At 56.5% G+C, this 9,968-nt stretch overlaps 1 protein-coding gene across 4 annotated transcripts in view; it reads right to left on the reverse strand.

Moving 5' to 3' along the window:
* Gramd1a (GRAM domain containing 1A) overlaps positions 1-9,968 on the reverse strand; it is a 22,675-nt gene that overhangs the window by 5,016 nt on the left and 7,691 nt on the right. For all 4 annotated transcript variants that reach the window (XM_010626316.3, XM_010626317.3, XM_010626319.3 and 1 more), the window contains exons 3-13: positions 7,182-7,392; positions 7,083-7,103; positions 6,804-6,888; positions 6,545-6,648; positions 6,374-6,469; positions 5,629-5,709; positions 4,199-4,311; positions 3,921-4,062; positions 3,267-3,465; positions 1,840-1,983; positions 30-148 (exon numbers count right to left, since the gene is read on the reverse strand). In XM_010626316.3, the coding sequence (XP_010624618.1) occupies positions 30-148; positions 1,840-1,983; positions 3,267-3,465; positions 3,921-4,062; positions 4,199-4,311; positions 5,629-5,709; positions 6,374-6,469; positions 6,545-6,648; positions 6,804-6,888; positions 7,083-7,103; positions 7,182-7,392 (1,315 nt within the window). The remainder of the gene's footprint in view (positions 1-29; positions 149-1,839; positions 1,984-3,266; positions 3,466-3,920; positions 4,063-4,198; positions 4,312-5,628; positions 5,710-6,373; positions 6,470-6,544; positions 6,649-6,803; positions 6,889-7,082; positions 7,104-7,181; positions 7,393-9,968) is intronic.

Consider the following 9,968-nt stretch of genomic DNA (forward strand, 5'->3'; position numbering starts at 1 on the left):
CCACCTGCCCAGCCACCCTGCCGGCCCACCTGCGTCTCCACCACCGAGGCGCTCTTGGGGCCCAGCGGGTTGCTGATGGGGATCGTGTATGTCAGCACCCGCCGCTGGTGGCACTTGCTGTCCCCGGTCCAGGGGCTCAAGTTCACATCTAGGGGAGAGAGGAGCCGAATGAGGAAACCATTCTCTGGTCCTCTGCCTGGGCTGCAGGACACTCGGGCTTTTTAGAGGGTTTCGGTCCCAAACCCCCGCCCCTTCTAATACCCCACTGTCTCTACCCCACGTTCCGTTTAAGAGTCTAAAACTTTAGATGAGGTTGGAGCTGGCACCGGGGCAGCTCAGCCACTCCCGCAGCCTCAGTTTCTCCTCCTGTACTGAAACTGGCTTCTGCCCGAGCATCAGCTCTAGAGCCCCCCGCGACCTTCTGACCCTTACCAGGAAGTCCCTGGATGCTTCCCACCGGCCAGGCCCCACGTTAGCCTCAGCGTCTCCCCAAGCCTGCCCCCCTTGGGTCCCCATTCCAGGGGTGGCCTAGTACCCTCCAGTGTCAGCTCTGCCGTCTGTGCCGGTTTCCACGGCATCACCCTCATCGGCCCAGGGACTCCCCCGACCCCCAGCACCTGGCCTCAGACTCCACATCTGGTCAAGGATTGCACGAGTCCAGCCTGACCCCATCCTTAAACTGCCTAATGTGCCTAGCATATTCCATTGCTCCCTGGCGCCCCAGGGCAGAGTCTGAGCTCCTGCGCTGGATGTGCCAGTCCTTCCAGTATAGAAGCATTGCTCTGAGTGACCTGGCTGACCCCCACGAGGCAAAATCATACTGACTCTGCGTGGCTCCTTGCCACCAGCAGAGAAAAAGAAACAGGAAAACCATCATCGGACCAGCCCCTTCCGTGCTCCAATCTCATTCACAGGCTCCCTCAGCCAGTCCTGTGTCAACCCCTCAGTCTCACCTGGAGCTGCGGCTTCCCCTCTGCACACCTGGCCCTGGCGGTCACTCTGAGGGTCTCTCCCAGCGTGTGCCTCCTGTTCCTCCCTCCTCTCTCCTTTGCCCTGCCTTCCTCGGTCCCTCCTTTAGGTTTTGGGGCACTTGGGGGTGCTGAGAATTGAACCCTGGGACTGTGAACGCTAGGCCAGCCTCATACCTCTGAGCTACAGGCCCAGGCCTTGACATTGGTACTATCTGCAGTATTTCTGGCTGTGCTCACTGCATTCTGTGCACCAAGGACAGGAGTTCATTTACCCTGGGGCTCGTGGGCCTCCAAGCTCTGTACAGACCTGACAGAGTAGACTTTACATGTGTGATCATTAACTTGTCACTGTTGTTTCTCAGTACCAGGGATTGAACCCAAGGCCTCTGCACTCAGATACACTCCCAGCCCTTTTTTATTTTATATTTTGAGACAGCGTCTCATTAAGCCACTAAGTCACCCAGGCTGGGCTTGAACTTGGACTCCTCCTGCCTCAGCCTCCCTGAGTGCTGGGCTTACAGGCCTGTGCTACCGTGTCCAGTTCACTGACTTGTATTTACTAAGTACTGACTGGACATTACTGTCCTGGGCTCTTTCCTGGTATTAACTCTTCTAGTTCTCATGGGTCCAAGTGGACAGGCGTTACCGCATACACCCCATTACCAAGAAGAAAACAGGCCGAGGCTCGGAACACGGCCCCTAGTCACTCAGCTAGCCAGAAGCTGACCCACTTCTGCTCCCATAGATGCCAACTGCCCCCACCGCGCACACCCTCCTGCCGGTGGCTACTTCCTGTCTCCCCCATGACCCCCGCTCACCCTGCCCCGCACCTGGGTAACCAGGACATCCCTCGGGCCTGCCTGCTGACCTGTGAACTTGCACTGCTGCAGGAAGCCCTGGAGGAAGGGCGAGTCTGAGAAGAGCATCTGTTGGAGGCGCTCAGCACCCACGTGGAAGACAGAGTTGATGAGGAGGCGGCCAGAGAGATCCGGAAGCAGGGCAGCCAGGTCGGCTGGGAGACAGAACAGGACCCCGTGGATGCTGATCCTGCTCCTCCCGCTCTCAGACTTCACAGGGTGGAGCGGAAGACCCACCACACGCGTGCGTGCATGCGTGTATGCCTGTGTGTGTCACTGGGGATTGAACCCCGAGCTTCTTCAATAAGCTACAGCTACATCCCAGTCCTTTCTAAATTTTTGAATTTTTATTTTGAGACAGGGTGTTGCTAGCTAAGTCACTAAATTGCCTAGGCTGGACCTGAACTTGCGATCCTACTGCCTCAACTTTCCAGAGTGTGGAGATTATAGGCCTGTGCCACCACACCTGACTCAGAAGACTCATCTTGCCGGACCTCTCCAGGTCCAGTTCCAGTGGACCCCTGTGACTCCAGAGAGTTTGCTCCCTAGCGCATGAGTGTCAGCGATTGGTCCATTCTCCAAATTGGGCCAATCAGAGCCAACCCTAGTTTTTACTTTAGCCTATGGAAAAAGCTTGCTCCCTGGTGCATAAGCATCAGTGATTGGTTCAGGGATAGGCATTCCCCAAGTTGGACCTATCAGAGCCAACCCTAGAATTTTCCCTTTAGCCTATGGGAAAAGTCTGCTCTCTCTTGTGTGTGGCTGGGCAGGGCAGGGCTCTATCTGTCCCCCACACAAAGGCTACCTGAAAAGTAGCTGACACAGAGAAAGTGAACATAACTGGCTTGAGCATTTTACATGTACGAACTCATTTAACTCTCTTAAAAACAACCCTGTGAGGTGGTACTGTTATTGCTACTCTCATTTTTCAGATGAGGATACCGAAGCTCACCTAGATTACAAAATGCGCACACATCACATAAGTAGGAGGCAGTACGGCCAGGATCTGAACTCTGACCACTGGTCTTCTGAGTCTGCACTCTTACTCATCCTGGCACACAGCCTTTAAAGCAGAGTTCAAGACAGACGGACTTCTGACAGACTTCTAACAATACTATTTGGAATGCCACCCCTGCTCACATCTTGAAATTTTGCCCCCACCCAATACTGGAGATTTTCCCACTGAACTATGCTACTTTTTGTTTTGAGACAAGGTCTTGCTAAATCACTAAATTGTCCAGGCTGAACTGAAACTTGACATCCTCCTGCCTCAGCATACCAGAGTGTAGGGATGATAGGAATGCGCTGCCAGGCCTGGTCAAACCCTGCATGTTTTAGTCCCATGAGCCAATATATTCCCCACTTGCTTAACCTGTCTGAGTGAGGTTTGTCAGGTGTATGCAACAACAGCAAATGAAACAGGATCCACCCGCCTCACCTTCTTCCCCCGTGGACGAAGAGGAGTTACTGGTGTCCGTCAACAGCTCCTCCCTGGGCAGCAGATCCAAGGTCCCCAGGGAGGTGGGCCCTTCAGGTGGGGCGGGCTCTGTAGCCAGGGGCTCTGCCACTGGGGTCACGGTCTGGCTGGAGGAGGCATCTGGCAGGCTATCCATCTGCTCCTCCTTGTCCTCCTCTGCCTGCACAGAAAGGCTTTGTCCACCTTGCCCCACCTCCAGCCCAGCCTGAGCAGCCCGGCAGGTCAGGGCTGGATTGGAGACCATGCAGCCTTCAGGGAGGGGGAGGTGGTGTACACCCCTGGGATGCAGGGCTGAGCTGGGAGGGGAACCAGGGCCAGCCTGATGTGGGCTCCTCTCACATGCCTGGACCATAAGCTTTCTTGCCTATCTGTCCATCCATCTCCTGTCTCCTCCAGCCACACCTCTTGCCCTTTCCCTCACCCTTCATGGCTTTCTCACCCCTACTGCCTGTTTCTCTTGCCCTATGTGGTCCTATTTCCCTGTCCACCTGTCCATCCCCACTGTCCCTTCCCTCCCTCCATCTCCCTGTCACCCTGTACATCGCCCCTCTGCCAACTCGCCCCTCTCTCCCACTGCCCCCCCCGCGCCCTCCTCCCCAGCACCGTCCTACACACCACATCGCTGCTGGCACGGGAAAGGTTGGGTGTGACATGGCCATGGCGGGATCCCATGGGGCTCGGCTCCTGGCTGTGCTCCGTGGCCCCCGAGGGGGTGATGTCGCTCAGGGCGATCACATCTCCCACATCCTTGGGGCTCCTGCAGGGGAGGAGAGGAATGGGTCCCCTGGATCCCTGAGACCCCCACACCCTGCCGGGCCCGTACTCCAGGAACTCTGAATACGGCCCTTCACGTTCTCTCCCCCAGGCCCACGCATCCTCCACTTCCGACTCACCCCAGACCATTCAGCTGCAGAGGGGAGACATAGTCCTCATCCTCGCTGGTGAGGCCCAGCTCGGACCCGTAGCACTGATGCACCAGGTGCCAGAGCTCCCGGGGACTCAGCGTCTGGGCAGGCAGGATGTGGTGTTGGCCTCACCTTACCCGGATGGGGCCCTCCCTACCAGGATCCCCATCGGCCCTCTTCTTCGGCAGTTACCCCAGGCTTCCACAAGGGGGCGACATGCTCTCCCGTGCCAGACTCCACCCTCTGGGGCTGGGGATAGACTCCTAGGAAGGAGCTACGGTCCCTCCAGGCCCTGGCCCCTCAGCTCTCCCAAGTCCTCACAATACTCTGGCCAATTGAGGTTTCCATTCTTTCAGAGAAGAACATGGAGCTCCAGGAGGGACGGTCATTTGCTCAAGATCACAAAAATGATCAGAGGCAACTCTGGGATTCAAACCAGGCAGACTCCAGAACCTGTATTCCCACCCTCAAGTCTTCCCCCAGGAACCCTGGGCTTTTAGCTGCCCACAGCCAAGGTGGCTGAATGAAAACAACGGTGCTGATGGTGAAACAATAACAGTAATAAGGATAAGATAGCGGTGGCAGCTGTATGAACCAAGCTGTTTCTAGGGGCCAGGCAGTTTTCTAACCCTTTCATGGGTGCTAGCTCAAAAGCCCACAAAATAATTCTAGAAAGAACGCCCTAATGCAGTACTATCTTTGTTTTCAGGACAGGGGAAGGTGCACGGTAACACATCGAGGTCATCTGACTGGCAAGAGGAAGAGCTGTGATTTCAGGGGGCTTCGGAGAGCCTCAGAGCTAACCACTGGGATACCCAGCCTCAGAGGAGCTGTCATTCCTGAGCATTTACTCAGGGTCTGGCTCTGGGGGCTACGAAGTAGGAATGGGGCCCATATGTGTGACTCAGTCCGGGTCACGTGTCTGAAAAGTGGTGGGGCTTGGGCTGCACTCTGACCTTCCTGCAGTGCCCTCTCCCTCAGGCTCCCGAGTGGGACCTTTTGGAACCCTTGTTTCTGAGCTTGGCCAGAGCGAACCTGCCCTGGGAGGCCGGATAAGAGCCCTGGGAAGGCAGGATGTGTATAACAGAGCTGCGGGAGGCAGGGGGGTCTGGGTGCACCGAGGTGCCACAGCCCAGCATCGATACCCACTCCCTCTCTGCCAACAGAACCCTGGTTTTTGCGGTGTGAAAATCTTCCCCAACCCCAGGGACAAATTATGACTGGTCTACACTGACTTTTCTCTCCTTTCCCAGAGATCAGCTTCTAGGTCAGGCCCAAGAACCTCTGGCTGCCCCTGGAAGATCCTGCGGATGTAACTGCAGGGGAGAAGAGCCAGGGGTTCCTCCTGCTCCCCAAGTTCTGGCACCCCTGGCTCCATGGTCCCTGGGAGCCCACACCCCAGGCCTTGCCCTGCTCACCTTTTCCAGCAGCGCATTCTGCCAGAGGCGGAAAATGAGGAGGAAGCAGCGGTCACGGGCCCCAAAGGAGGTGAAGAAATGCTTCAGGAGAGGGGTGTCAGGGGTGGGGGAGAGAAGACAGAGTGAGGGAACAGCTCCCTCTGTCCCCCGGCTGCCCCCCGCATCTCTGTCCCACGGAATCCATTTATCAGCCCTGCATTCATTCCACAGATGTTGCTCCCATGGCTGGCCCTGTGCTGGATGTGCCCGTCACCGTGAGGAGGAGTCCAGGGTGCAGGCGGGCCCTTCTCCTGGCAGCCTCAGCCCCACATGGCTGGGGCTATGATGCAAAGCCCTGGGCATTTCCCCAGAACTCGCTGTCACTAGGGGTAGCGACTGACTTGGCTTTGGGCTGGCAGGACACAAAGGGAAGTCCTGCTGTGAAGGCTTCCCCTGCCTTTCCCACTCCCTTTGGGACCACAGGTGTGACGTGGCCATCTGAGTTGCTGCGTGCAGCGCAGAAAGGATTTTACTATCACTGCTACACTCCCAGGCAGCTGTCAGAGGGGACAGAGTGCAGAGAGGGAACGGGGCGGGGGGTGATGAGGACCAGGCTACAGCAGGGGCTGGGAGACTAAAGAGCAGCTGACAGATTGGAGAGAAGGTCAGGGTTGAGATGGATCTGGGCTCCGCTCTGCTGAGCTTTGTGCAGCTTTGTGCGGGGAAGGAGCAGCCACACGGCCCTGTCACTGGGTCCCTAGCTCACCTTCTCACTCTCCGTACAGATCTGGATGGCATTGGGGATGAGCTTGGCTGTCTTTTCCTTCTTGAGACACGTCACTTCCTTCAGCTGGATGGAAATCTGAGGACAGGAGGAAGGTCAGAGGTGCCAGGGCCCTGCCCCCAGGCTCCTCCTCGCCCTGCCACTGCGGCTCACTGTAGTCTCCCAGCGGAAGATGTTGCTGTAGAAGCAGATCCAGTTCTCCGAGAGATAGAGGCGGCCCTGGAGGAGGATCTCACGCTGCAGGGCGCAGGAGTAATCTGAGAGCCACCAGGCACAGGGAGAGACAGACAGACAGACACGGGAGTCACCCAGCCATCCTGGCAGTGCAGGCCAGCAGCAGGGACGGTGGGGAGGGCAGGGCCGCGGAGGAGGTCAGGGGCCGGACTGGGTGTGGGGTGCTGCGGGGACTCACCCACAATGAGGCGCTCGGCCTCAGGGAGCTTGCTGAACAGTTTCCGGAAGTCCTCATTGCGCTGTTTGTACGTGGGGCTTAGCATCTGGGGGTCGAGAAGTGAGAGCCTGGATGGGGATCCTACCCGGGGTTCAGCTCCACACACCTCCCAGATCCTCCTCAGGCTTCTCATCCCAAAGCTCTCTGAAGCACTCCTTGCCTGCTGCAGCCTGAGGCTCCCAGCCAGTGATGGAGCCTCCCTCACACCCTGCTGGCGAGTGCCCTCAACCCAGTACTTACACTGTACCAGCTCTGCATCTTCTGCAAGAGAAAGAGAAGTCAGGATGAGCCCCTGGGTCCTCCGCACTCCCCCTCCCCACCGCCTGGGCTTCTACCAACCTTGCTGTTGCGGATGAAGTTCCGGCTGCCCAGACTCTGGGTGCTGGGGGTCCCGGGCACCCCACCCTTCTCCAGGGAGCTATCTGACCCCTTCTCCACCATGGTGCCTGGTTCGGGCTCGGGTGGTGGCCGGCTTGGGGGTAAGAGCTGCAGCCGCTTACGGAGAGACGGGGAACTGCTCGGTGTGCTCCGGCCAGAGTGGGGCGTGGTACTAGGGGCGGACGGAGGAAACAGGCTGAAGGGTAGGGCTGCTCATCAAGCCCCATCTACCAACTCACCCCAACTGCCCGCCCGTCCATCCATCCAATCTCGTCCTCCCACTGACCCATCCCTCTCTCCCTCCATCTACTCCATCCACCCACCCTCCCGTCTGTTCATTCATCTGCCCTCCCAGCCACCCAGTGTCCCCAGAGCCAACTCCTGACATTTCTGTGTCTCGGTTACTGTGCCTGTAATCCAGGGAATGACAAACACACACCTGGGTGCTTGAGGGTTAAACAATACATGTAAAAGACTTCTAACACAGCCCGGTACATAGTGAGCTCTCAATAACATCTGCTATTTTTTAAAACTTACTGTGAATATTCATGCAACAAATATTTACTGAACAGCCGCTCGGCTGCTCAGCTAAAGCCATAAGCATGTCTCTTAATTTCTTTCTTTTCCTCACGCCTCATTTCTGATCTGTCAGCAAGTCCCACCAATACCACCACCAAAATCTATTTCGTTGATTCATTTTTGTTACTGGGAAATTGAACCCAGGGCCTTTGCACTCGGCTGTATCCCCAGCCCTTTTTTATTTTGAAACAAAGTCTGGCTAAGTCACTAAGTTGTCCAGGCTGGGCTCAAGCTTGCAGTTATCCTACATCAGCCTCCCAGAGTGTGAGGATCACAGATGGCCACATTATCTCTTCTACACCAATTCCCCCTGTTCCAGCCTCCATACCCTATTACCTCGACGTCACAGCAGCCTCCTCCCTGCCCTCCTGATCCTGTCCATGCCCCCACACTGTTCCCACCTGCAGCCTCTGGCTACCTGAGTCAGGTCAGGACCCTCCCAGGGTCTGCATCTCATCTGCAGGTAAAAGCAACATTCTCACTTGGACCCCCAAGACCACTGTGACCAGATCCTGTCACCTCCCCTGTTGTCCCAGCCATTCCAGCCTTTGTTCCCGAGCTGTCCAACCTCATCCCCACACCCAGCCTCCACACTCCCTTTCCACTGCCCAGCGCCCCGCTCCACAGCCCCAGTGTGACAGCCTCCATCCTATTCATCTCCTTCCTCAGAGGCCGAACCTCCCCAGCCACACCCCACACTATCTACATTCCCCATCTGTTCATTCAGTTTGCTTACTGCTCACCCCAGACAGAACTTCAGTGGGTCTTGCTTACTATGGTGTCCCTAGCACCCTAACCTGTACTGGGACCGTAAGTAATACTCAGTAAACACTGATGACCAGATGAACAGCCTGCAAAGACCATCAGGTATGGCTGCTACCCGGGGAGAGTTAACCTCCTGGCAGGAGGCAGAGTTAAGCAAACAGAACGCTATCGGGAACTTTAAAGGCACATTCCTTGTTGACTCCTTATCGGGAGCCATGTCAAGCTCTCCTTGTGATTAATTTCATTATTCCTCAAACAGCTCTGCAGTGAACCACTTTTGACAAAGGATGCACAGCAGGTTTGTTTCAGGGTGGAATTAGAATTCAGCAGGCACTGATGGATTCCGGAGGGACTTTCCAAAGTTGTCCACCCTGCCTCCTAGCTTTGGCAATGCCTTCCTCACCAGACTACACTTGCCTTGCATGAACCCAAGACCTTCACGATGAACTACATTCCCAACACTTATCTTTTATTTTGAGATGGGGTTTCGCTAAGTTGCTCAGGCTGGGTATGAACTTAGCGTTCCTGCCTCAGCCTCTCAGAGCACCCTCGACCTTCTCTTGCTCACACATTCTGCGGGCCTTCTGCAGGCCTCCATAACCCCCTGGGCAGCTCTCATTCGGGCTGTAACCACCCTTGCCTGCCATTGTCTGATAGTGGGCCACTTCCCCTACAGATCTGTGGGCTCCCTGAAGGCAAGCCTCGGGCTGTCCTGGTCCCTGATCTCTTCTTCAGTCCTGCCCAGGACAAGGTGGAGGGAGGCATTCACATAACACTAGTAAAAGGAATCGGCCGGATAAAACATATGAATAAATAAGTTACTCTCCTGGAACCAGTCTGCTCCTACCTGCAGCCAGAGGGAGCCTGTGCCCACCTGGATCAGGGCGGGACTCTCCCAGCCTGAGCCCTGCACCTACTGCTGGGAAAGCCTAGGGTGGCCCCTCTTCGCCCACAGTCCCTTGCTCTTCCCTCTGCCCCAAATGCCTCTCTCCCAGATGTCCGGGGGCCGCTCACCTCCCTCAGTTCTCTGCTCCATGGACATGTCTCAAAAAGCACCACCAACCCCAGCGCCTGCTGTGAAATCCCACCACCCACTCCTACCCTCCTTCCCCGCCTTCTCGTCCTCCTCAGCGCATCCCCCAGTGGCTTCTGTATCGCTCTTGACTTCTCCCCTTTCTCCCCCACCAGATGTCAGTATCCCCATCACCTAGCAAGGGCCTGGAGAAAGCACAGCAAGTGCCTCAAGAATGTCTGTTGCTGCCATGCGTGGTGGCGCACGCCTATAATCCCAGCACTCAGGAGGCTGAGGCAGGAGGATCGCTGTGAGTTCGAGACCAGCCTGGGCTACACAGTGAGTTCCAGAGCAGTCTGAACTACATAGTGAGGCCCTGTCTCAAAAAACCA

Source organism: Fukomys damarensis, unplaced genomic scaffold (assembly GCF_012274545.1).
Source record: "Fukomys damarensis isolate Sample0158 unplaced genomic scaffold, DMR_v1.0_HiC HiC_scaffold_19, whole genome shotgun sequence".
Lineage (NCBI taxonomy): Eukaryota > Metazoa > Chordata > Mammalia > Rodentia > Bathyergidae > Fukomys > Fukomys damarensis.